The 27,160-nt window shown below is 40.7% G+C and overlaps 2 protein-coding genes across 7 annotated transcripts in view; one reads left to right on the top strand and one right to left on the bottom strand.

Annotated features, from left to right (window-relative positions):
• Positions 1-1,792: 1,792 nt before the first annotated feature.
• Positions 1,793-12,689, top strand: HDDC2 (HD domain containing 2). 2 transcript variants are annotated; one of them, XM_064413066.1, is made up of 7 exons: positions 1,793-3,188; positions 3,552-3,790; positions 4,227-4,348; positions 5,206-5,308; positions 7,497-7,565; positions 11,270-11,408; positions 12,551-12,689. In XM_064413066.1, the coding sequence occupies exons 2-7, from the start codon at positions 3,584-3,586 to the stop codon at positions 12,643-12,645; spliced, it is 735 nt and encodes a 244-aa protein (XP_064269136.1). In that variant the 5' UTR covers positions 1,793-3,188; positions 3,552-3,583; the 3' UTR covers positions 12,646-12,689. The 2 variants fall into 2 exon arrangements, with proteins under 2 accessions (XP_064269136.1, XP_064269135.1); XM_064413065.1 differs by lacking the exon at positions 1,793-3,188 and having other exon boundaries at positions 3,460-3,790.
• A 1,819-nt stretch (positions 12,690-14,508) lies between these two features.
• The window catches only part of TPD52L1 (TPD52 like 1), a 50,031-nt gene continuing 37,379 nt past the window's right edge, over positions 14,509-27,160 (bottom strand). For 4 of the 5 annotated variants that reach the window (XM_064413068.1, XM_064413070.1, XM_064413067.1 and 1 more), the window contains 4 exons: positions 22,751-22,765; positions 20,183-20,221; positions 18,481-18,541; positions 14,509-16,293 (listed from right to left, as the gene is read on the bottom strand). In XM_064413068.1, coding sequence (XP_064269138.1) covers positions 16,162-16,293; positions 18,481-18,541; positions 20,183-20,221; positions 22,751-22,765 — 247 coding nt within the window. In that variant the 3' untranslated portion in view covers positions 14,509-16,161. The remainder of the gene's footprint in view (positions 16,294-18,480; positions 18,542-20,182; positions 20,222-22,750; positions 22,766-27,160) is intronic. The other variant, XM_064413069.1, reaches the window with a different exon arrangement.

Below are 27,160 nucleotides of genomic sequence, written 5' to 3'. Positions count from 1 at the left end.
CTTAGAAAATTTCAGATGACCAAGGCTGATCTGTTACAATTTTACTTTGAGGCTCACAAGAAAGAGGTATAATTTTAAGGAAAGCTTCTTTGTTTAAACATGTTCCTTAGTTAAAACAAATTCAGTTTTAAAAACAATAAAAACTGTAACTAGAACTCCCTCACTTATGAAATGTCATCAGCAGATTCCTCTCAGATTCTGAGTGGGCTCTGGGGGCCAAGGTGAGCTTTTTTTTTCTTTTTTTTTTTTTTTTTCTTTTTTTTTTTTACCTCTTACCCCAGCAAAATTTAAAGGCAAAACCAACAGGGAAAGTGTAATAAGGAAAACGAACATCAAACAGATATTTGAGTATCTGTCTTCCACCTTTAAACAATAAATAAATATGATGTGGCAAAGCGAGGCAAGATCCACATGCTGTGAGCCTCTCCCACATAGTGCCCAAGATGCCCTCATTCAGTTTTCCAGTCCTCCTTTGTTATAGCAAAATGTGAGGGATTTCTAAATCCTGATTTGGATGCATCCCCCCACAGCAGAGACAAACCAACAATTACTGAAGCAAGGCAAGTTGTTTTCAGTTTAGCAGGTTTTTTCCTAAGCCAGGCTTGTGGTGTCATTTAAAGTTTGAATGCTTCCTGTCTCTGAGAAGACCAGTGGCTTTTCAATAGCAAAAGATCAAATGATGTTAATCAGGCAGTGTGACCTAATCCTCTAATTCAGCTGCCTTTTTACATTAGAAATGTTCTGCTCATGTAAGACTGATTTGCTCTTAAATTGACTTTTTTTTCCCCAAAATGTGCTAGTCTAAAGTTCTACTCTTGGCCCTGCAGATCCATTATACATATAAGATAAAACAACTTTTTCTTCATTTTGAAGGTTTAGATGGGGTAATCCTAAGGGATCTGATAGAAAATCTCTTGTTAATCACAGAAAGCCCAAGATGTTAATGCAACAGCAGCAAGAACATTTTTCTTTTGGGTAGTGATGCCACTGGTTAGCTACACTGAACAGGGGCACTCTGGGCAGTTATTGCTGACTACTGGAATGCTACCATAAGCACTACTCTTCTGATATGGAGAGGGATGTTTTACAAGGGCAGGTAGTGATGGGACAAGATGGAAGAGCTTTAAACTGAAAGAGACTAAGTTTAGATTAGATATTAGGAAGAAATGCTCTCCTGTGAGTGCGGTGAAACACTCGAACAGGGTGCCCAGAGAAGCTGGGGATGTCCCATCCCTGAAAGTGTTCCTGGCCAGGTTGGATGGGGCTTTGAGCAAGCTGCTAAAATGGAGGGAGTTCCCACTCATGGCAGTGGGCTGGAACTAGATGATCTTTAAGGTCTTTTCCAACCCAAACCATTCTGTGATTCTGTGAAGTCTCAGGAGGAGATGTCCAGCCCTTAGCACAGACATCAGTGCATGGTGCATCTCTCAGGTGCTTCTCACCAGCGTTGACAGCCCACACAGGGGAGTGGGGCACAAGGACACACACTCCAGCACTGTGAGGTGCATGGCAAAGTCAAGGGAGCCACATGGTACACATGTACTCTCACCCCAGAGGTCTGCACTTCTGTACCCTTACTGAAGAATTCTTGCAGAGCTAACTATCTATTTGCCAAGATTGCCTCAGACAAAGGAAGATATTATAGCCTGGAGAAGTAAAATGACCATTTATAGTGTCTGGCAGGTGCTCATCAGTTGTGTTTCTATTAGGAAGGGCATCAAGGCTGCTATTCCTTCTTGATGGTTCTGTGATACCCAACCATTTTGCCCTGTCCACGGAACTACACAACATTTTCTTTTCTTTTTTTCTTTTCCTGCCAGATGATAATGAATGAATCTCACCAATTAATTACTTTTCCTGAAGATATTTTGCCAATACAATTTTTACTGTGCCCATGCTGGCAGAACATATAAGGGTTTTCTAAACCTGGCATGTTATCATTGGTGCTACGTTATATAAACCACAAACTGATTATGATCCACCTTAGGAGTAATTACCGGGTCTCCTCCCAGCCTGGCGTTTGGGGAGATGATTTTCACATTACTGCACCAAGTGTGCAAAGCAACTCCTCTCCTCCAGCGCTGTTTCTTAAAGAAATGGAAGCACAACTTCAGTCTAGCATTGAGTAGCAGCAAATGCGGGAAGCAGAAATCTGTGGGCAGAGAGCGCCATCTCCAGCTTATAAATCATAATTACTCTGCGATAACCAGCTTATTTGGGATTTCTTTTTTGAAACTGCCATCTATTTTGGCAAAAGATGGAGAAGAAAGCCAGCTGAGACTGACGAAAGATTAAGACTTAAGCCTTTGCACTACCTTAATATCCTGTAGGGAGACTGCTAATCCTTGCTGAAGTTTCTGAATTACATAAAAAACCTGCTTAAAATAGTATGGAGCTGATTTGTTTCTGTTTTCAGGCTACTTACTGAATAGTAAAATCCTGACAGAGCTAATATTTGTACTATGATGGGGTCCTCCAGCCTACAAAGAGTCCATGCATTTAACAGGTACTTGGAAAGGCACATAAATGATGTCTCTAAGTACTGTTGAAGAATGACTGGGTAGAACACCAGTGTCAATAAGCAATATGCAAAAACAGCACACAAAATGCATGCAGAGGAATTATATACATATAAACGCTACAAAATGGACAAATATTACAAAAATTACGCTGAGGACAGTGCCTGTGAATCCAGCCTCATGATTATTGCTCAAGTGTTCATTCTAAAGGAGATCCATTATGAAACAAGGAAGGCAGACAGCTTGGACCAAGTATGAAATTCTTATTACGGATGGTTTCAAGAGCTGTCAAGACAAATCTGCAAGAGATATGTGATTCATTTCAACCAGGAAAGCTGTACTGCCACACCCAAGGCATCTATGATTGTGTACACAGGTGTAAAGGTGATGAATTTCCTGGTCCTTGTTGGTTTTTATTGTGGGAAAACAGCCTTGAAATGGTCACTAAAATGTTGTCTGGACTGTATTATTAATTTAGGAGTTTAAATATTTACAGAAACGAAAGTAAAATACTCTGCCATCTGTTGATAGCTGGCAAAACTGCAGATTTTCTTTCCTGAAACAGACTATTTCATCACCACATTGAAACCATTACCCGCTACTTCAGTTGGCAAGATAAAAGTAGCAAAGAAATGCAACGTATTTTGAAAATCCACAAAAAATTGTCAGGTAAGTCACCGCGCTGTTTATTCAACTCATAGAAGTGACGGATGCGCTTGTAGCAAGACGCCAGGGGTCCACAGAATAATTAAAACCCATCAGCAACCCTGATAACTATCCATTCGTCTCTAAACAATAAACGAGTTTGCGCTGGGTTTTTGTTTGTTTGTTTGTTTGTTTTCATGGTAAAGGTCACGGAGACGCTCAGTTTGACAGAATTATGAGCTATTCCTACCTTGGAGGCTGACTGTCCCTCCTCCCCGCTGGACCGCAGCGGAAGAGAGGAGAGGACACGCCTGCCACCTTCCCTTCCCCACTCAGCGCCCATGCCCGTGAGCAGCCCGGCTTCTTTTGCTGCTTTTCTCGTTGCAGTCGCAGCCCGCGTCGTTCTTTTTTTGTGGTGAATGAACGCCGAGGCGCCAGAGCTTTGGGGACGCGGTTCCCCCACCGACACTTTCCCCGCACGCCTGCGCCCGGGCCCCGCTGCGGGCGCGTCCCGGCAGCAGCAGCAGGAGGAGGAGCCGCGGTCCGGGCCGTGCTGCCGGGGCCCGATGGCGGCGGGCGGCGGGGTCGGGCTGCTGCCCTTCCTGCGGCTGCTGGGGCAGCTCAAGGTGGGCGCGGGGCAAGGGCCAGGCATGGGGGCTGGGGCCGGGTTCCCTGGGCAGCGCCCGGGCTGGCGGCGGGGCCGGGGCTGGGGGAGGCCGGAGTGAGCCGGGGCTCCCCGGGCCCGGTGCCAGCGCAGCGGGCCCGGCCGGCACTCGTGGGTGCCGCCGTGTCCCGGCCCTTGGGCTGCGGCTGGGCCGGGGACAGCGCCGGGGGGCCGGGCTGGGCCTTGGGCGAGCATCAAAGCTCTCCGCAGCGTGGAGGCCGTGGTGGGGGGGATTTCTGCCGGTGTCTCTTAAACGAGGGCCTGCAGAACCGAGGGCTTTAACCTTTACAGTGCCGAGGTCCGGTGGATACGGTGGTATCCGCCCAGAGGTTGGACTCGGTGATGTGTGCGGCCTTTTGCAGCCTAACTGATTGTGTGATTCTGTGACACGGGCGCAGAGAGTGCCGCGGACGGGATGGGTGTACAGGAACGTGGCAAAGCCAGAGAGCGTCTCGGACCATATGTACAGGATGGCGATGATGGCTTTGGTGACTGAAGACAAGAGCCTTAACAAGGACAGGTGAGACTGCCTCTGCTTATCACGACCATATGTTAACGTTGTGGGACAGCTGCAAACAAAATGCTAAAAGAAGCTGTCATCCCCAGTAAGAGTTGTTAAATCACGCCTTTCCCCTCTTCTTTTCCCTGTGTTGTTTGGACAGGGTCCAGTTTATCTGGGCATTGGAAAGGAGCTAAAAACTTTATTGCTTAACTAGGAGTGTTGAGGCAAGTCCTTAGTGCAGAGGCTTTAAGCTGGCCTTTCAAGCAGCAGACTGAAAACCCTTGTTAAAAAACAATGTCAGGCAACAGACATGTGTCAGAGCCATAGACCACGTCGATTTTGAGAGACTGAAGGAGCACTCAGCAGCAGTAAGGAGCCACAGAAATCCTCTGGGATAGCAGAGAAAGCTCTAGGAGCTGATATGAAGGCTTTTTTGACTATTCTGCTGCAGACTGGCATAGCTGCAGAGCTGTGAGTGACAGAGTATGTACTGAATTTGGGATTGCTCCAATATGATTACCTTCTACCTGCTGCAGGAATAATGTGTAGTTAATTACCACAACATTTCCAAAAGTCAAGTATACAAAAGCTAAGTACATTACTTTTGAATATTATGCTCTGGTACACAGTGTATTTATACTTAAATCTACATTTACAAGTAGTAAGGACTAGAAATCAAAAATCAAAATCATATCTAGGTGGAAAATACTTCCTTTAACAAAAAAGTGAAAAATGTTGTATAAAGTTTAAGCAAGGCTCCAACCAACCTTTAGAGTACATGAAGGGGGGTAAATTCTGCAGTCTCTTAGCCTTTTGCATAAGTTTTCAACTTAAAATGCTGAAAAACTAATTATTCTGTCCCTCCTTCTTGTCAGATGCATACGATTAGCTTTGGTTCATGATATGGCTGAATGCATTGTTGGAGATATTGCTCCTGCAGATAATATCCCAAAAGAGGAGAAACACAGGAGAGAAGAGGTATGAACATAAGGTGTGAAGCCACAGCTGCAGAGCATTCTGTGTGTTTTAATATTCTGCTGGTGGTGAAGGAATAAGCAATATAATACAATCACTGGCATTGGACAAACCTGCCACAACCAAGTAGAGTTTTCAGCTTATTGAGATTTTTGGACCTGTAACATCATCAAGTACAAAGTTATGGAAGGATCTTTGAAGTAATCTTCACCTAGGACATTTATTCCTGAGCTAGCTGCAGTTTTGGTAAGCCTGAATTAGTCATGTTCAGCAGCCTTTCCAAGAGGTGAGGAGCAGGGAGTAGGAGCACTGAGTAGGATGGATGACAGTTCATGTCAGATCGTGTGTGTGGTGCCAGATCATGAGGTTGACAGAGACTTCATTTAAGCCTTCTCCACAGAACCTCAGGTGCAGGTGTCTTGTTTGTTGTTGTTGTGATTCTTTGAGTGCAGCATGTCTAGAGTCACTTTATTTTTGGCCTTGCACTTATCCAAACTGCTGGTTTGCGGTTTCTGGTTTGTGGTGTTATTTGAAGAAAATGTAAACCATTTCTGTAGCCACAGCTAGAGGGCAATGTCATGCCTCAGAAACTCTTCAGAGGCTTTATTCATTCAGTGTAAGAACACACTAGGAAGTATATTTAAAAAAAAAACAACACCAAAATTACAATCAGTAAAGATTGTACTTCAAGAATGCCAAATGCACCTTAGATCTTTAATTTCCACTTTCTTAGCAAAGAGCTTACTCCTAGAGTTAGTCATGGCCCCCCAGCCCCTAGTTTTAACCAGATAAGCATAAAAGGGGCTCCCTTTTATGGGTGATGAATAATCACTGGAGTGGTTGTTACACTCTTCAAAGAGCTTCAAAACACTGAACAGAAGAATCCTCTTTACTGGAAGCCTGTAAAGGTTGTTGTGTCACTGAGGATCAGCCTTCAGCTTTGGTCTCATTTGAATTTAGGCAAGGAAAAAGAGATTTCGATGCCTAGGTATGTTTAAGAAGTTTTCTTAAGTATTTGCAGCTCCTTCTGCTCCCGTTTCAGTCAGTGAGGACTTTCTCTTGACTTTGTGAGAAGGAGAATAAAGCATTAAATATTTGGGATGACTCTGAAATACTTTGTTGTAAAAATAGACCATGGGTAGCCACTTCAGGAGGTGGCTTGAGGTGAGTTATCAATACTCTGCTTCCACTGCAGAGTTCTCCTTTCTTCTGTTTGCTCTACAGCCGACAATTGAGCTGGCTCCAAAGTTTGCTGCTTGTGCAGTAACTTTAACCAGTGAGTCTCACAAAGACTAAGGCATTGGAAAATGAATCTGATTAATAAAAGAAGTTTTGGGGTTTTTTTTGGAAGAGGGAAAATGTTTTTTGGAGTAGGGGTTTTTGACAGGTAAGTCATTTTAGCCACCTAACTTTGAAATCTGATGAGTTCCAGAGCTGGAAAGAGGTGAGAAGGAATGAGATCTTGATGCTTCAGTGGGGCCAAGCAATTTGGAGCCACACTGTGACACTGTATTCTGAAGTGGAGAAACAATCATGGCATGAAACCTTTGTCTTGCCTGTGATGTTGGTTGTTTTAGAAGCAGCCCTTCGTATCACTGGCCAAACAGTAGTGACAACACAGAAATGAGACTGATCAGCTGGGAGAACACAAAGAGCATGCAGAACAGTTTCTGGAGTCACAAGTTCTGCCAAGAGCCTGCTCCAGTGCAGGCTTCCTACAGTGTCACAACCTCCTTGGGGTATCCCCCTGCTTCGAATCCTCCATGGGCCCCAGTGGATATCTGCTCCACCACGGACCTCCAGGGGCTGCAGGTGGATCTCTGCTGCTCTGTAGGGCTACAGGGGCACAGCTGCCTCACCAGGATCTTCCTCACGGGCTGCAGGGGAATCTGCTCTGGCATCTAAAGCACCTCTTCCCTCTCCTTCTCTAACCCTGGTATCTGCAGAGTTCTTCCTCTCACTTCTCACTCCTCCCCTGGGTGAAGTTGCACTGGGCTTTCGCCTGCCCTTCAATATGTTATCCCAGAGGTGCTACCACCTTGGCCAGAGCTGTAGCCAAACATTGCTATGCCAAAACAATACAGTAATTTGCTGTGTAGTGGATGTTTCTGCTAGCTTGGTAACAACTAGATAACTATTCAGAAAATATAATGATAAAAGTGTTGCTCAGAAAATGGCTTCTTTTTTTCAGACAGCTATGCAACAGCTGACCCACCTTCTATCAGAGGACCTCAGAAAAGAAATCTTTGAACTCTGGGAAGTAAGTTTGCATTCTTTTAATCCTGTGTTAAAATTCAGGGTGACCCATTCCCTTCTTCCCATATACCTGTGAAATTGTGCCAGCTCTTGTTTTGACCTCAAGAAAGTGAGATTTATTTGCTTGGAAGATAAAGCCTAACAAGCCTAACAGTATGAGTAAAGGTCACTTTTGGATCCTTTTCAAACAGAAAGCCTGGACCTTGATAAACTAACCATCTTTTGCCCCATGCCTCTCAGAGTTCCTGATCAGCCTGTCTAGGGCTTGGTTTGTACGGCTAAAGGAAGGGTTTGTCCTCTACATATATCCCTCTGGATATAAATCTGATTTTTTATTACATTATCACTTTCGTTCATATCTGGCAATATGCAGCTTTTAACACAGGAAAAAAAATAGTAGGTGATGGTGCTGTGGTTTGTCTTCTGCTTTTTATGGAAGTAATTTCTGTGGCTTTCATTTCTTTCTAATAAAGTCCATTAGACTTTAGCAAGATATTTAGTAGTAACTTAAAATGATTAAGTAAACTAATGTTTAAACTTAAATGTGACCAAAAAAAAGCACTTTTCTACAAACACTAGAGATTTCTGGTCTTGGGTTATTTAAAAGTTTGTATTAGAAAGTATCTTTCGTGTTTGAAGGTGATTTAACCATTTTTATGCGAACCCATGCTGTTAATTGATAATATCTTTTATACTTGCAAATGAGGGATGATTAGGTTATTTCCAAACAATTCAAGTTTATAATTACTGTGCTTTATCTCCTCCTGACATATGGGGGAAATTCAATCCACAACCTCTTGTGCAAGCATACTGTGTTTCTTGGACTGTATGACATGAATGTGTATCTTACATTCATATTCTTTTCTACTTAGAGTGTATTTAATTCCAAATATTTGCATCCGGTTTTTGCATTTTGCTACAACACCCTGTTTATGGTTTTGTTTTAGGTTTAGGGTTGTTTTTGGGGTTTTTTCCCCTGTTGTAGTTGTGTAGTTGTGTGGTTGAACAGGCAGTGAGATGGGCACTCAGAGCTATATTTTAAAGTAAAGGGGGTAAACCAGCACCATCAGATATAGGAAATAATATGTGCGTATTTTTTTAGGGAGCATTGGTTCTTTCTCCCTTGAGAAACTGTTATAATTGAGGAAAATGAGGTTTTGACAGATAATGTTAGTTCTGTATAATTGGGTTTTTTCTTTGCTGGTCTCAGTCTTCTCCAGTGACATTGTAGGAGCTGGTTCAGTATGGAGTCAGTTCTTTAGCATGTTAGTTTTTCATCATTCTCATTTACCATAATTTAATACATGCACGTCTTTGATAATTTGGTCTTTGTTTCTACCTTCAGGATTATTTATTTGCATTGTGTCTGCAACTCATTGGCATGTGTGCAACCCACCTGGCAGAGAGGGTATCCTAATAATCTCCTATTCACATGTAGTCCATTGTTTTAAGTGGAACAGCTAGTTACTCCTTAAGAAGAGAAAAAAAAAGAGAAAATAAGAAGCCTCTGATAACTTGGTGTGCTGCTCTGCTCTCAGCTAGCCAGAAACATTTCCCTATGATATTTTTTTTGTGCATGAAGGTGGTCATGGACCAGAGCTGAATGGTGCTGAGCAGTACAAGATTTCTCGACACTTTTAGCCAGCCCTTCTTTCTCTACCCTGCCCTTGTCTCTGTCTCTCTTCGCTTTTCAGCCTTACAAGAACTGCTGCTTTGGAAGGTGTTGGTGGGTACTTGGCGAGTGTTGTGTAGGGGAGAGGCAGCAGAAAGAGGCCTCAGATATATTTTCACTTTATAATTAATCCCAAACATGTTTGAAAAAACAGTAAAGTAAATGAGTCAGCACGTTTCAGCTCTGTCCTGCTTTTTAATTCTCAAGTGCAAAAGCACAGGAATGATTTTTAAAAGATGGCCTGTGGTGTTGGAGTGTTTTTCCAAAGTACAGTTAGTGTTTTTCCAAAGTGCACTGTTATTTCAGAGTCTTAGCCACCTATGGGGAGGAAACAGTAAGTGTTTGTTTCAGCACTGTGCATAGTTGCACATGTAATAGCTCATGTTTCTTGAGGGCAGTGTGAGCTGAGGTGTGAATAACATCGGGTCTATAGCACAGAGGTTGGCAACAGATTGATACTCCCACCTAATTGTTGGAGGTGAGACCAACTTCTACAGGTGAACAGCCCTACTGCTTCTTTTCTTTTCTTATCCTTTGTAATGCTGCCAGGAGTTTGTTGTCTTTGAAGGACCTCTGCCCCCGCAAAAGAGATTATTAAAAGATAGAGTATTAAAAAATAGATTATTAAAAAATAGAGTACAAATAAATAGATTTAAGAAAATAAGTATTTAAGCAATTTAAAAATGAGACAAAGCTCAGATTGAAAAGAGAAAAACAAGATAAAAACACTGAAATGAAATTTATTATTAAAATAATGATGAAGATATGACTGAAAATTCATAAGTACCATTGAAATCTAAGTAGAATAGTAATCATGGCTATTGAAATCTGGATTTCTCACTTCAAAGGTAAAGTAATAAGCCTAAGAACAGCTTCCTAATAGTATGCAAGAGACTGTCACACTTACCTGAGCATCAGTGTGCTGGAATTACAAAGCCAGGGTCTTTCCACTGTGAATGACACTCCCACCACAGTTGTTGTCTTCAGATGCAGAAAGGAATGCCAGGTTCTGTGGTGAGTAGCAGACCTGTTCCTGCACTCACGGTGCTCTTCTCTGTGGAAGTGCTATGATGCACAGGTTCTGTGGATCTGGGAGCTTAGGTGGTCCCAGTGTGTACTTTGGTGTGATTAATGGTGGTGGGGATGATGAATAGGGTTAGACATGCTAGTGGTATCAAGGTAAAGGTAACCTGCACAGAAGAAAACCCCTTTCTGTGGGGTTGGTTTTAGAAGTCAGGAGAGTCGGGAAGACCTGCTCATGAGACATTTCACACAATGCAGTAGATTTGGAAAAGAGAAAATGCAATGCCAGACCTGTCTGCAGCCATCACTGGAAGTAAATGACAGCAAAATTGTTCAAGATGAGTAGAAATGTGAATCACACATAAGTATATACTGATGATGACTGTAGAGAGGAAAAAGATAGCAGAGAGATTAAAGGACTTAAATTCTGAAGGGGAGGAAACCCCTTAACCACTCCCTATCTCCTAGGAGAGACATAAGGACATAAGCAGCTCAGACAGATTAGAGCAAAAAGATTAGGCAGGAATGACAAGAGAAATATAAAGAACAACTCCATATAGAAACAGTAAGTGGTGAGAAAAGTGCAAAATAGGTCTTAAAAATAGGTGATGACAGTGCATAGGCACACACTGTGGTAATTAATAGCCTTAACCAGGCCTGAAATTATCTTTCTACATAAAATACAGTTAAATCAAACCTATTGTTTAACTTGTGTGTCATGCAGAGTTGCCTCCATATCATCCCTGATTCAGCCAAAAGAATTGGTATATTTAGAGTTAGATTATGCAAAAGGCTGTATTTTACATCCCATTGCATTTAATATAAAATTGGCACATATTTTCAGTGTTCTGCTCACCACTGTGTGTTTGTAAAATCAAGGTGAAACATGTATTTGTGCTGAATATTTCTGGAGTGGCTTGTACTAATGAAGAAAATTCTAGATATATAAAGAGATTTTAATGTTCTGTTTCAGAGTAACAGAATTATTTTCTTAAAACTGCAAATCTTTTCAGGAATATGAAAACCAGTCTACTGCAGAGGCCAAGTTTGTAAAGCAGTTGGATCAGTGTGAGATGATACTGCAAGCATTTGAGTATGAAGAGTTGGAAAAGACACCTGGCAGACTGCAGGATTTTTTTGATTCAACTGCTGGTATGACATTTGGGCTTTTTTTTTTCCTCTTTCATAAAATATATAAATTCCTTTTTTTTTTTTCTGACAGACATTCAGAACAAGTGAGAACTAGTTATTTTACTCATTGTTCAAGTCCCCTAATATTTCTGGGGAAACTTGATGCATTGTGAACATACCTGACATTTATCTATAGGTATTCAACCTAAATTTAATTTATGTCAGATTCCTGTTACATCACTTTTCACCTTAGAGAGAGGCTCAGCTTTCATTACACTTGTATGTGTGTAAGGATCAACCTGAAACATCAGAGTCTTCAAAAAGGACTCTTCAGTGTTCACCCATGCTCTGACAGCAGCTTGTTTGTACTCTGTCAGTGTTTCAGGAACCAGTGAAGTAGGATTTGTTATCTCCAAGTGAGCTGAGTGACCAACCCAAGGTTCCTGTGAGAACGACCTCAGTGAAATGATTGCAACTGTGTTACTTTTTATTCTATCCACTGATAGTTTAAAGCAGAGATAGGTAAAAAAAATAATCTTTATCATTTTGGCAAGGTAGTTAACACCAGAGGAGAACTGTAACTAACTCATCCTGTCCTGGGAAAAAAACTAGGGATAGACTAACTCTAGGGATGAGAGGACCAGCAGTCACCCAGCAGAGTCCCTGACTTTGGTGATTCCCCAGGGAAATAATAATCTCACTGTAAGACTTTGATTAGCAAAGGAAAAGAAAGGACAATGTGAATGAAGATGATAATGCTTTATTTTCTAACTGACATTTTTGCTACCTACCAGAATCCAACAACTTAAATTGAGCTGATGTCTGAGTAGAGCCTATAGCGTATACCCTAAGTGCACCTGGAACTGCACTGGTTTCCTGTAGCATGATACATGGCATCAGATTATCTTGGTCAGGGTGCATCCCTTTTTCAGCTCTTAAATGTCTTAACAAAGCACAAAATACAAGCTTTTTTGTGAAGAAGGGGTGTAGCTACACTTACTCCATAGCTGGATTGAACTGGGAGCATTAACTTTCTTAAAGGAATAATTTGACATTTATTCTGAGCCTAAAGTGACATCTCTGCTATCATTTCAATTCCAGCCTTTCACACGTGGCAAAATGAGAGCATTTTTCATTAACCTTCCTTTTCTTTTGTTTTGCAGGGAAGTTTGTTCACCCAGAAATACTCCAGCTTGTATCTCTGATTAACACAGAAAGGAAAAAAAGAATAGCTGCCACATCTCATCCACATTCCTGAGGTGTTCTTAAATGCTGTAGCCATAATAAATACTTTGGTTTATATTCTGGTAATTATTTTTTCTCCTCTAACATCACTAATTCTGCTAGCAGATTTTTTTTCCTGTGCATTCACTGCTGAAAATCCCACTTAGAGGGGAGCAGGTAATGTAGTTGCCTCCCACATCAGAGGACGTGTCAGGGAACAAAGAATTAGTATATTCGGGGTTTTCCTTCTTTTTAATTAGCCTCTGATTAATGCAATCTCAGTTACAAATAGATTCTCCACTGGGGAAGTCCATGTACATTTAAAAATTAGTTGATTGCAATCTAATCTGTTCATGTAATGCACTGTGTGGGGCAGGTGGTCTTGTTCTGTGAATTTCTAGATACGTATGGATTTAAGTACCTTCAAAGTGGGTTAATATCCACTCAGTGCTACACAGAAATGAGACCAATGAGCATCTGTAGAAGCTATTTGCTGAGCTTAGAGATGAGATTTCATTGGAGTGCATAAGCCTTAAGTGCTGGTGCATAAAACTGATAATCTCATTAATTGTATTTTCTGAGTATCTTCTTTGTTTCATACAACTTTTCCCCTGTTCATATATTGTATCAGGGAATGGTGCCAGTATTTCCATAAGGTCTATATTCCTCGCTCCCCATCACCCAAGACTGGCAGTTTTTACAGACTCCTTCACAGGTAATGAATAATCACAGAATACCTGAGGTTGGGAGGGACCTTTGGAATTTGTGCAATCTAATGCAGAAGCCTGTACATCCACGTAGAGCTTGCTCCCTTCTCCAGGCTGTGGCACGTTGGTACCAGTTCTGCCATAAATGAGTTTTTGGCAGAAGTGCACACTAATGTAGAGGTACAGAATGATTGTGAAGTAAAGCTGTAGAGGTGGTAAATGCCATGATGAGGCAAGTGTCTGCACACCCAACTGCTGAATTGCGTGCAGCTGGAGATGAGGGCAATGCCATGATTACCAAATAAGCAAAATTTGCACCTGTAAAAATTGCATGGTAGAGACTTTTGAGTTCTCTGTCTTCCATGTTAAATGAAGCAGCATAAAACTAAATTCAATTGTCAATATCCTTTAAAGGTTGCTAGTGTATCTGAACACTCATTTTCAGGCACCGTGACTCAGGAAATGCTTTCTTTACACAAAGCTCAGGGGCCTGACTGAAGCTCACAAGTGTTCTGTGGCTGGTGCCATTCCTAGAGCACAGAGTGCTGTGCAGAGATGCTGGGAGCTTCTTGCCTCAATGGCTTGGCACAGTGCTCAGAATCTGCGGAGCGTATTGGTCTGGTTCAGAGGAGATGCAAGCTGCCTGCTCTGCTCAGGAACCCCCTGGGGCAGCAGTCAGGCCCTGTGGCAACCCTGGAACAACAGGTTGCACTTTGCTGAGCTGATTAGTGGATCTTGGCAACAGATTGCCATGCTGCACAGGGGGATGCAGGGGGCCCACCAAGCTTTTGTCAGCCTTTTTATTCCACCTAGATGCACACAAATCACAGTGTCCATTACTGTGCATTGAATGCGGAGTGCAAGAGCTACAGATGCATGGAGGGGCAGAATTGACAACATTCTTGACAAAGCAGCAAAGTGGCCTTGAAGAGATGTTTGGTAGAAACACACCCAGCACAAATACTACCCTAAGCAGGAACAGTCCATTCATGCAGCATAGCAGGAGGCTTCCCCATTCTGCAGGGGACCGAGGGAACAGTGTGGAACACCGTGCACAGTAATCATAGAGTGCTTTGAGTTGGAAGGGACCTTAAAGATCATCTAGTTCCAGCTACCTTGTCAGTGGCAGGGAGACTTTCTACTAAGTTGCTTAGTACTACTGGTAAACAGAATTAAAATATCACAAAGGGTAAAAGAGAGAGAAATTTATTTTTAATAAGAATATCAAGAACTTCATTTACACAAACTAAATTGTCAGTATCTTCCATTTTAAATAAATTCACATTTATGCACAAAAACACATAAGTTAGAAAATTGTCACAAGAATACTAGAAAAACAATTAGATTTGTTTCCATGCTAAAAATCACACTAAAGAGGCATGTGATATAAATGTCCAAAGTTAGCCTATGTCCAGTAGAACATTACAAAAGGACTTTCAACTTTGTAAAAACTAACAAAAGCCACACAAGAAAAAACAAAAATCACTTAAAGCCACATTTTCTCACAAAATTTTAAGCAGTCTGTAATGTCAAAGTCACTAACACTGATTTGAAGCTTTGGCGTATGCTCAAAAATACATCCATTCTCAAAGTAGCCAGGCTCTTTTCCATCCTGCTTACTGATAACGTCCTGCCCACCTCAGTGTGTGGTGAGCTGAGCAACGCAGCATGCGGACAGACACGTGCTCACTACACAGCAAGATAGTGTCACAAATGTGCTGCTCTTTTCTTAGAAAACATGTTAAAAGAATGCAATTCAGAAAACATGCTGAATCAAAGCTGAGAGATGTCTGGCTCTTGGTGACTGAGCAGAGATAATGCGGTTGGTGGAATTAACATCCTGGAGAGAAGCACAGCAAAATTTGACACCAAAAGTGAAGTTCTTACTCATCCTGTGGATTGTCAGGTGACAGGATCTATGCTAGCAGCTCTGAAGGCATGGGCTCTCTAACCTATGGCACGTCTGAAGCCAAATGTTGGGTTTGTATTCTTTCACTTAAGGCTGTATCTTGACAGAGGCTCATAAATATATTTTCCCTTGGTTTTGACGGGGAGATACAGAGGCAAAAATATTAGAGGTTCCCTCCACTCCACTTGATTTTCTAATTAAGTTCACTGCCAAGTCTTATGAAACCGAAGAGAGCAAGCAATGGGGCACATTTTGAAACTGAAACCTTTCCAGCCAAAATGACGATCTGAAATCGGCAGCTGTGAGAAGCTGTTTCTCTGTGAATAACCAGGTTTCTCTTCCTGCCCTCCTTAACTCTGCTGCCTAACAGGTGTAGGGCAATGCCAGACTGTACCACTGAAGGAGAAACAGCTTTTTGTGACAGTAAGTGATTTTAATTCTGTTACGAAATAGATGATATACAGACACTCCTGAGCAAAGGGCACCTGGTATGGATGGTAGACAGCTGGTGTATGGGCTACTGCTGGCAGCTGAATGCTTTGCACAGCTCTAGGTCCATCTGTCTGATGTGGTACTGAGAGGGAAGCCAGAAACCAACAGATAGAAAAAAGTAAACCAAAATAAATACGAAACAGAGACTGGGAGATTGTTAGAGGGAAGTTACATGTAACTGAAAACTATTTAGTCACTTAACACAGAATTTAGTGCATTATAGCCAATGTCTTGTGTGTGGTTTTGATGTACAAAGTACCTGGTGATAAAATGGCCCATCTAAAATAGAAATAGGGGGAGGAAATATTTCTCCAAAACAAGGCCAGGATGGCAATTTTCCAAAGCTGACAAAACCTTGCACAAGTTGTGTGGTGAGGGAGAGCTGAAAATCATTGGGCAAGTCTCTGAAGAGAGGCATGTGGGGCTCAGGAGGGCCTTCTGTTTAGCACTGAAGCTCTTCTTCGCTTTCAGGGAGTCGGGTGCCAGCCAGGGAGCTCTGAGCACTAGCATGGGCTGTAGAGCTGAGAACTTCTTCAAAACTGCCTCCCGTGTGGCTTGTCCCACCAACCTTGGTCTGAAATAAGGCAAACAGAGAACAGCAAGATCCCCTGCTCACACTGAAGCAAATCCCATTTCCAATCCACCCCATGGCCAAGGAGAGCAAGGAACTGTGCAGGCAGAGAATGTGAGAATGTGTAGGGATGGTTCCTTAGAACAACAGCTATAAAACCAGTCAAATAAAGCAACTTCTTTACTCCACAATTTCTAAACTAGGCTGCCATATGGCATGTCTCATATGCTCAAAGGAGACAGTCCCTAAGGAGATCCTAGGTAGGATCCTAGACGCTAGCAGTAAACCCAATGCGGGTTACCTGAGTAGCTCACACTGGTTTCACTGCTTTTTTTCCAATTCTATGCAGGCTGGATAAGAAATGGATACTAAAATTAACTGGTTCATTTGCTCTGGCCCACATGCCAGCTATAGCAACACAGCTGCCTGCAAAATTCATAAAATATACTGGGATTTTGGATAGCAGAAGGACTGAAGTAACCAAAGGACCCGAATCCCTTCAGGCACTTATAGCTGCTAGATACTGGAATATAAAACTGCCAGTGGCATTTTCATGGGAGAAGGCAGAGAAGAGATACCAAAAAACATTAATCAAACAAATCCAATGTGCTTACACATCAACTTCCAGAATGCTTCAGGTCACTGAATTTATAATAAGTATTAAAACTAAAAATCAGTAAGACTAAATCTTTGAAAAATAACTTTCCTTACAAAGACAGAGCTGTACCTAAAGATTTGGAAATGATAAGACTAAGTGACAAAGAGACAAAGTTGTTGTGACTAGGTTGTCTTGGTAAGAGAGCATGCTTTTGTGGCTTTGCTTGCTGATATGCCCACTCCAAGTTGATTCAAGCCTGAAAATAGGGCAAAACCTTTTACTCCATCCTAGAATTGAAATAGAACTCAAAGACAAGCTGATATTTTTTCAACCTCTCAGCCACTGAATGCTTAGGAAGATTATTTTAATTAAATGAACCTTGTGTTCTAAGTTTCCAAAGGGTTAATCCTACGTAATCCTGTTTCTTTAGCTAGCACAGCAGCTTACCTAGCTTGAAAGTCCAATAAAACATTTAATTCATCAGAGTTCAGATTTTCAGAAAAGTTGAGAAGAATGAGGCACTCTGATCCTGTTTGATTTCCAGGGGAAAGTGAACTAGTATACTCTCCCAAGAAAGCTGCAACCCAAAGTCCAGACTTCAAGAGCAAATAAAATCTAATTTGGAATTTGATTTCTAAATGTTATGAAACCTGAACATCAGTTTTGGCAAACTGCAGAACACTGTAGGATCACTGAAGATCTGTAAGTGATATGGGGGTTGGAAAGATGATAAAACTACTGCTGTTCTTTTTTCAGGGGTCTCTCTGGGTAGTTCTCCACTTTTTGAGACCACAACAAAACCCTAGAATTGAAGGGTAACTCCATGATTTCTCCCCCCACCTCCTGTCTTTCTAATCTTGCAAGCCTTGAAACAGAGGTAGGAAAAAGGAAGAGCAATGCTGAAACATTCCCATTTGTCCACAGTCTACCCTGCTGGCACCCTAGATCCATGACTCCAGCTTCCCTTCCCCATTCACATAAGGAAATGAAAGAAAGAGAATATAGAAAGAAAATATTTTGAGAAAATGTCAGTGAGTTTGTCAATAAAGATAGACAATGAAGGTTTCACGAGATACGGAGGATTATTTCAGACTCAGAACTTACTATATTGTCCTGCTTAATTACAGATTTCTTAAAGGATGATCTAAGAGCACTCTGAATACAACAGGCTGAGCTGGCATGACAAATACTCTCCTCTAGAACACCTTTACTTAATCAACTAAATAAGATCAGGCTTCTCAAGCAGATCACTGTGATCAGAAATGGTCTTCTAGCTGTGCAGTTTGAATTACCTTTTTCTATTTCTGAATGACATATTGACTGGGAACAGACACTCCTTACCACCACTATTTTTGGCATTTCCGAGACCACTTCCTTACTTTGACAGGCATCAGAAATAATTTCTTAGCAGCAAAGAAAAGGAAAACAATTTCTTTGTGTATTGTCTTCATTTTCCATTAGTGCTCAATGAAATTCTTGATGGAGAAACAAACTAAATCAGTCTCCTGTACAAAGGACAGGACAACTGTCAAGGACAACTAAGCTGTCACACTTTAACACACACAGCCATGCAAACTGCCCCTAACCTTTACCTTAAGGCTTGTGACAGTGGTTTCAACCTTCTCCTCAAACGATTTGAAAGTTGGAGAATTCCTAGGAGAAAAAAAGTTGAAGGGAGGAAAAAGAGTCAGTTGCCAACATCATGCAATAATTCCACAATTTGGTCAGTTCTTATCAGGCAACACTGCCAGCACAGAATGAAGGCTGGCTGGCAGCACAAGGCTATGAACACTCACTTGTGCTCTGTCAGTCAAATCCAATTATGGTAATCGGATGAGTATTTTTTAGCTACAAATTTTCAAATGTAGAACTTGCATAGTAATTGAAACCAAATTATAATTGGCCTGTGTACTCTATGATACATGTTCTCAGAACAAGCAGACAATTCTGCCTGTAATGCTGCTTTTCTATGGCTTTATCAATTTGTATTGTTGTATTAAAAAAAAAAAACTTTTTTTTCAGGTGATGAGCAAGTCCATAATCTACATTATTAAAAAAGATGCCCAGTTTAATGTCCTAAGGTTGGGAAGAAGGCGATTAGAACCACATGGGAAGTGATTCCCAAATGTCTTTGAGGAATCCTGCCCCGCCCCATCCTTCCCTGTGATTTTGTGACTGCTGCTTTCAAAGACAAAGACTTCAGATAGACTGTGTTCCTAAGGTGCCTCTCTAAGCTAAGCTTTTCTCTGTGTTCATCCAACACAATGGAGACTTGGACAAGTCTACAGTGGGTGAAGGGGACCTTTTTCTGGTTCTCTGCTCCTTGCTTGGCACCTGAGACCTCATTTAAAGCATATGTTGTGCTTCATTATTAGTGAATACTCTGAAACTCAGGCACTGTTGTCCAACACAGTTTCTCGTTCTGCAAATACATTTATATCGTATCCCCCATCAGGCTGAGTTAAAATGATCCCAATTTAAGGGAAGGGCAAACAGAAGCCAGTTGAAAAAATAATGCAAATTTAGTTTCTGTTATTTAGATGACAGATTTTTTCATAGGGCAAGAAGAGCCAAAAGGAGAGAGAAACTGAGTTTTATAACTTATATTTGATCCATAGGTCACATTGGTGAATGCTTGCCTTAAACTACCCACCTGCTGAAGCTGAATGAATTAGCATCCATCATTTAGTTGTGAGTTTGTTTTTCATGCATGCTTAGCACAGAGTGGGGACAGTCATGTATTTAGAGGCCAAGGGAGTAAAAAGAAAGCTGGATACTAATTTTATTGAAAACAGTCAGAGCTTTACTTGAACAGACGTCAATATTTGGCTGCAGTCAAGTAAAGCATGATTATAGCCATTAAAATATGAAAGCACTCATGTAAAATCCCTCCATAGGAGCATGATCCAAAGCCTGTTGGAGTGGAAAGCATCTCTGACATTAATGGGCTTTGGATGATGTTCTAGAGACAGCAAAACAACTGAATTTCAAATTCAGTAATACAAACTTGATAGCAATCAGCTACCCAAATACATTTCAGAACTGCTTAATTTACTCAAAGGCTTGTACAAGAGATTAAGCAGTTAATACAATTAAAATGAAAAAAAAAAACAACCACCCCAAAACCACAGCTAGCCTGCCCTGCAGCCTTCATCTACATGAATAACCTTAATTGATTGAAGTGAGACTTCTCATGCAACTAAAAACTGCAGGATCAGGATCAAAGTATGCAAATCCCCCCTCATTACTCTGTTCAACATCACCATAGCAAACAGAATGTGGGTAGCACATTACCTCATTGCAGGCATGCTTATGGAATGGCGAATAGAATAGCTGTGGGATGAAAGCAAAACATATGAAAAAAAGCTGTAAAATCCGATTTCCAATATGATTATAATGCATTTTTAAACTTAACGTTTAAATGTACATATAGTCAAGAGAGCTGGTATTCTTCCTCTTCTGATGGCAAGGGCTTGTCAAACTCTCAGCTCTAAAGATCTTACCACCACATACTCATGTCAACTGACCAGCAAGGGGGCTCAAAAGAATGATACAAAACAGCTCCTGGCAAAATCCATTGAAATGGTGCAGACCCTGGCTACCTACAGAGACACATGAGAGTGGCACAGAGAGCCACCTCCATGCCATGCAGTGACAGAGGATGAGCTCTGCGTTGGGCAGGAGGGATACACCCCAGGTTTGTGCACATCAGTGGAGCTGGTTCAGCTGACTGCCAATCTCAAAAGGCTCCTGCACAACTGCTTACCTAAACAAGAGCTTTCTTCTGCCAGAGAGGCAGTACTCTCACATATCCACACCTCTCAAGGACATTTCACTTCCTCCTTCACTCCTCAAATTTACCAAAGGTACGGAGCTATTTTCCACAGCTGTCATCCAGTTTGTTTGTGACTTCCCTCCTCAGACTTCCCAGCAGCAGGAGTATTGGAAGCTTGGAAACAGAGGATGGCGCCTCTGCATTACTCAAAGATCCTCAAATCATGCTGCACACCTTTAGACCTCCAGATGCCACCCATGCTGACTGCTTGACTTATATGAGCCAAATTCTCCCACCTGAGACACCAACTCTGTTTTCACAGCACCACCTGTTCCCTGCTGCTGGGAAGCATCATGCCTGGTCTAAATAGAAATCTTTATTTGAAGCTTAAGAAATTTCCATAAGCACATTTCAATCTGAGCACTTTAAGTAAAGTGTGTGATGCAAGAGTGTGTCTTTTTCCAAAAATCCCTGCATTGCTACTTTCGGTGTTGACTGACAGCTGCAGCCTGGTCTGACTGAGAACAGGGAGAGCTTTACTGTAAGCATCACCAACAGTTGGCTGCAAGCAAAGTATGATTATAGCATTAAAAAATGAAAGCTCTCATATAAACAGCACACATGCTTGTTATAAACTATACAGAATGAGAGCAGCATTGGCTCTATATACAGTTTTGTTTTTCCAGATTAAAGATTCAAAAATGGGGGTGGGGAAGGGAGGGAAGAGCTATTTGGAAAGCAGGTGGAATAGTGAGATCTAATACAAACTGTTTGCTGTTGTATATGTTATAAGTCTTCTGCTAAGATCAGATATACAAGAACTGACAGCAGACAATGCTAATGTTTCATGTTCAATTTTTCACATCATTTTTAAGACTTATGAAAGATTAGCCCAAACATTTCAAAAGTGCAGCAAATCTTTAACAGTCCTCATTAAATTAAGCAAGCATCCTTGCCATTTTGGTTTTGCAACCCACAACAAATAGGCAAAAATAGAGTTTGGAAGTATTTCAGCATAGACTGCTCCTCTTTTAAAAGAAAAACATTCCAAATATAAAAGTTTAAATCAGAAGATTAAATTCACACAGCTGAGAGATGCCATATGACAGACAATCAAAATATTAAATGCTTATTTTTTGAGTTCATATTTTAATTTCTCTAAAGAGGTAAGAATGCAAGTTATGGAAACAGTGCAACACCTTCTTTAATACAAGCCTAAAATATTAAGCTTTTTTTAAAGACATGCATGACTGTGATAGTGATCATTGCACAGAACAGGAATCCTTCATGACAGAGGTCAATAAATATTACATTTTAGTTTCATGTCAGAGTGAGCTTAGAAGGTCAATCTATGCTGTACTTTGAAGTTTACTCAGTGAATTAGAGTCCTTGTTAGTAGCTGAATGGAAAAAATGCTCTTGAGCATCTTTTCAGTGCTCTGAAGATACTACAAGGCCAGAGGGAGTGGCAAGGCCTTCAGGACTGTTCAGCCTCTCTTCAGGGTGAACTGATCTAAAGCTAGACTGCTTATAGAATCTTTGAGAACACATGAAATTGTTTTCTAACAATTTTTTTATCATACATTCAAGTGCTTTACAGATTCAATAAACTCAAACTCTAATTATAAATAACGCTTTTATCATCTTCAGAACTTGGAACTTTCCCCAGGACTCAAGACTTTTAAAGAATCATGACTAAGATACTTTTGCCCTATTGAAGATGAGGTAATTAAATACTTCCTATAATCTTTACAAAACTCAGCTGAATAGAATTTTTACTGTTTGTTGTTCATGTTCAAACCTCTGACAGAAAGAATATGGTTGAGAGAATGGGATTATATATAAGTAGGTTTTCCCAAGACCAACATCTTTTGAATGTGTCCATTATTTGAATTTAATACTAATCTACTCAAGGCAAACACTTAGTCCAATCCTTTTCCTGTTACACTCACTATGCTGTAAAAATGAGGCATAACAGTTTAAGTAGCATATAATGATGCTGGAAGGAAAGAGGTTACTGCATTACAACCCATAAAACAAATCTTGTCAAATACAGAGACAGTATTCAAGGAGAGTAATGTGTCTTACCCAATTGAATGCGATCTGGGGTGGATGCACAAGGAAAGAAAAGCAAGAGTTAAATGTATTAGGAAAAGGTAACAAAAATAGACATACACATCTGTAGCATATCAAACTGCCCAAGGAGAAAAATAAAATAATTTACATTCAAATCTTTATGCTGGAATTCACAGTAGAATGTGGATCAGTTCAGACCTCTCCAAAGCAAAAATTTTCACATAGTCCTTCACTATGCAGTCACCTATTCTGTATGCATTGAAAAACAAGTTTTATCTTTAAAATCTAAATTTTATGTTCTCTTCATTAGAATAGATTTAAACAATGCTAACTCTTTTCTCATAGCCTCTCTTAATATCATTAAAGTATAGGTAAACTGTTATTGTACAGGTATATAACAGCAAATGTGTTTTTTTTTTCCCCTCTGAATCCCTTAATCATCTCTCAGTTTAAAAAGGCTATGGAAAAAATAACGAGTTTTTAATTCCTAAAACAACATTTTCTAAAATACTTGTTCCTTGTTGAAAACAATACTTGAAACACCTTGACACTGTGTTCCAACTCACTAAGGAAACTTAATTAAGGCGGAAATGGGAGAGACACACTGATATACAATATTCAAAGGATGTCATTAATGTTCCAAAGTTGAGAAATGATGAGGCAGACAAGCCTCTCCTTCATCTGTGTTACTGATGTAGTCTTTAATTACAGACCACTTCAAGGGAACACCTGCCTCCTGCAGTGAGCCAGAGAGGTGGTGCACACTTAATGAACATCTCTTCAAATACTTATTTTTCTCATCCTTTCTCAATGTGTGATGTGATGCATTATTTACTGTGCAATTTTCATACTTTGCTCCATAGAAAAGCATTGATTTCTTCAGGTTAATTTACAAGGTTATGCGCATCATCATGTACACTGGTGTTTCTGAAACATTCAAGGGTTTGTCTTCACAACACATTTCTTCTTAGACCCCTTTAAGTAATACTGTTGTCCTCCTTTTACTACCTGCTGGCTCCCAGTAACAGCCACCCCCTTCTCCATGCCAGTATAGATACTTGCACAGACATATGATAAGGAAATCTGTTACTGCAAACCTCTAAAAATCAGCACAAATTAAGGGACAAATGTCCATGAAAGCGAGGAAAACAAGTTCCTCACCCATCAGCAAAATAAATGCTTATGAAGTTATGCTCTGAAGCAAGGTAGTACTGCTATTTCTTTTATAGGGGCATCAAAAAACAAAAGTTTGAGAATGGTAGTTTCAGCCATGACAGCTACAGCATTTGAAAGAATTCAGATCTGACAGCAGTTTTAAGTGCCCAGAACATCCCTACATCACAGAAATCCTAAAAGGTTGTGCAACAACTCTGTCACCACAAACAACAACAACAAAACCCACAAAAGGCACAACAATAAAGGCACAGCAAAAATCAACTTAAAAAGTGGTAAAGCAGATTAATCATACCTGAACCATCACCAAAAGATTTTGGCCCCACCCGCTCCTAAAAACTTTAAATGTCAGAGATTTCACAGCCTTCAGAAATAACCCCTGTTCAGCTGCACTTGTGAGCCACAAGGCTAGACTTGCTAGCCCTTCTCTGCAGAGATGCCTGGTCAGTGCTCCCCATCTCTGCTTTTGAACTTTTTCCCCATTTGGCAATAAAGCATGTTACACTTTCCTACACTGAATTTTATTTTATCATTTAAAATAATGTGGATTTCTAATCCTGGTGCCTGAAGTGTTTGCACATCCTGCCACTGCATTTATATGGGAATTCTAAACGATGCCATCCTGGCACTTTCATCTAACCCAGCAATGAAAATGCTGATGAGTAACAGACTCAGGACAGATGCCTGAAAAATCCTACATTATGGTCAGCTACTGAGACCTATTCTTGGATACAATTTTCAATTCCCTATGCTCTCTTCCTGGTAAAGCAATAACACCTAAGCTGTATTTCTCTAGTTCTGCATAAACAGTACAGACAGCCTTATCAAAGTCAAGCTCTATCACATCTCCTACCTCCCATCTATCCTCTATGACAGGTGCTGTCAGTTCAAGGTAATTGTTCTTGACAAACCCTTTTATGTTTTTGCTATCACGCTATCTTCTAGATGCTTAGAAAATAACAGGTTAATGCATTCCTCCAGTATCTGCTTTGTAGTTCCCAGAATCCCCCTTGCACCTCCGGAGAGGAATTAACTTTGCCCTCCTCCACCCCTCTGGTGCCTCATGTGCCTTCTGTGCTGATCTCTGAGGGGCACATTCAACTGCTGCAGTCATGTCCCCAGGCTGTCCCTCCCTGCAGTCTTTTGTGTCTTTCCACCTGTGCCTTCCAACTCCTGGCAGGAATGAGGCATTATATTACCTTCATTCATCTTGGGAGCTGGCTCATCCCAGGCACTGTATTTGAAAGGGGTCTGTGTGATCATGTAATTAAGGAAAACGTACCAGACAGCTGAATGAAGGAGCTATACAAAATGTAACTGCTGACATCCTAATTTGCATGCATGCCTTTGTTAGCTTAATCTTTAAATACCTTTACTTGAGTAGCAGCAATGTATGTGGTAGTGTGCATATAGTAGTGTAGTGCACATAGTTTATTTTTTCTTTCTTTCCTCCTTTCTCTCACTTGGTATCACAAACTTGTTTCTACAAAGGTCATCAGCAGGGATGAGACAGATTTATACAGACAACTGCAGAGTAGTCCAGCAGTATAGCATGAAAATATTCAAACTTTAGCAGAAAGCAAAGCAGAAAAGGATAAAGCCCTCAGCTCTATCACATCTTTGCTCTTCTTAGCAAGAGCCACGTTAAAATGTCAGTACATTCTCTAATGCAAAGAGACCTGAGCCTCTGATCAATGCCCTGTGAGTGACCTGGGACTACCCCCTTCCACTTAATTTCCACACCAGATGAATATTAAAAGAGACAATGTGAGCTGGAGGAGCAAAAAAAAAAATTTTGATGGCATAGAATTAGTCACAAGGCCTATTAATGAAGAATCTATTATCTTAGCTATATTGCTAGTGTCTGGTTTATATCCTAAAGCAGAAGTATCTGTACACTGGTTTTAAATGTATTTCTTGTATTTCTAGAAACACAATATCAAATAGGATGCACTATGACTGTAAAGATTCCTTACAAGCTTATTAGTACAAAATTCAGAAAATATAAAACACTAGTGATTATTCATGCACAAAATGAATTAGAGAGTTGCGACACTGGGAAGATGGGGTGGGGATGAAAGAGAAGCACAGCAGCTGCAGGAAAAGCACTTGGTCCCCAAAGGGTGGCATCTGTTCTTTCAGACGCACAGAATTTTGTCAGTTTTTTTTACAGATTTTATCTTCTTCAATGCTAACATAGCAAAATAGCACATTTGGGGGAGTCTATCTGACCTGTTTTTATATGACATTTTAGTAATATTTTTAGAGATAAAACAAAATGAAAATTTAGACCCAACAGCTTCAGAACAGAAATAAGTTTTTCATATAGTGCTCTATATAGTTGACATAACAGGTAACATAGAAAACAGAATTTTGTTTCATAAAGAAAGTAGGTTTCAGTATTTAGTCAGTCTGTCTAAACATCCTTTCAAAATCACCATCACCAGGGGGTAAGGCTGCTGAACATACTGGGAATTACGATGACATCTGGATTTTAGAAATCAGTTTCAAGTGTCTGCTCTGAGTGAAAGCAGAACAGGGATTTGCATCTGGATTTCATTGGTGACTATCAGCCTTAATACCTAACCAAGAGAATTAAGCTAGAGTCTGATGTTTGTTTAAAACAGCAGTATGGGAGGGGGTGGTGATAATCCATACACTAGATCACTGAAATAAAATTATTTGGATTCACAAAAAAAGCAAGCCAACAATGACACAGAAAATTCCTGCATCTTTACAGTTTACTCCCCCAAACGCAAGTGAGATTGGAAAGACAGCGGTAAGATTTTTAATAAACAGGTTATTTAAGTGATATGGTTTGTAATGTGACCCCACAGAGAACCTGGCCAAGCTGAGCCAAGAATTTAGGCCAGCTTTTTTGCTATGGGAAGCATACTGACCATCATTCCAGATTTAGGATGTGCAGCACATGCAGAAGATCCAAGTCACCCCATTCTCTATAACTATGGAACCTGGCTAGACCACTTGCTGCTTCATCATCAAGCATCAAGAAAACTACTAACTGAGACTTAACTGAAAACAGCAAGTATCCACAAAAAAGGCAATGCTGGTACTTCACATTTTCCTGAAAAATTCCCAACCAGGTTCAAGATAATAATTTCAATCAAAGAAAGCTACTAAAAATCCTCTTTTTGATTAATCAAAATGCTTGTGGACTCAGCCTCTGCTTAGAGCCCTTGGCTAAAGATCTAATGAGATAAACACCTCCCATCTGCCATGTCAGAGGCA

Source organism: Passer domesticus, chromosome 3, assembly GCF_036417665.1.
Source record: "Passer domesticus isolate bPasDom1 chromosome 3, bPasDom1.hap1, whole genome shotgun sequence".
In the NCBI taxonomy this organism is placed as follows: domain Eukaryota; kingdom Metazoa; phylum Chordata; class Aves; order Passeriformes; family Passeridae; genus Passer; species Passer domesticus.
Note: the sequence above shows the minus strand (reverse complement) of the source record. Positions and strands in the feature narration are given on the sequence as shown.

Coding starts and splice junctions, on each gene's coding strand:
- HDDC2 (XM_064413066.1), top strand. CDS start 3,584: ATGAACGCCGAGGCGCCAGAGCTTTGGGGACGCGGTTCCCCCACCGAC. Junction 5,309..7,496: donor AGAAACACAGGAGAGAAGAG/GTATGAACATAA, acceptor TCTTTTTTTCAG/ACAGCTATGCAACAGCTGAC. Junction 11,409..12,550: donor TTTTTTTGATTCAACTGCTG/GTATGACATTTG, acceptor TTTGTTTTGCAG/GGAAGTTTGTTCACCCAGAA.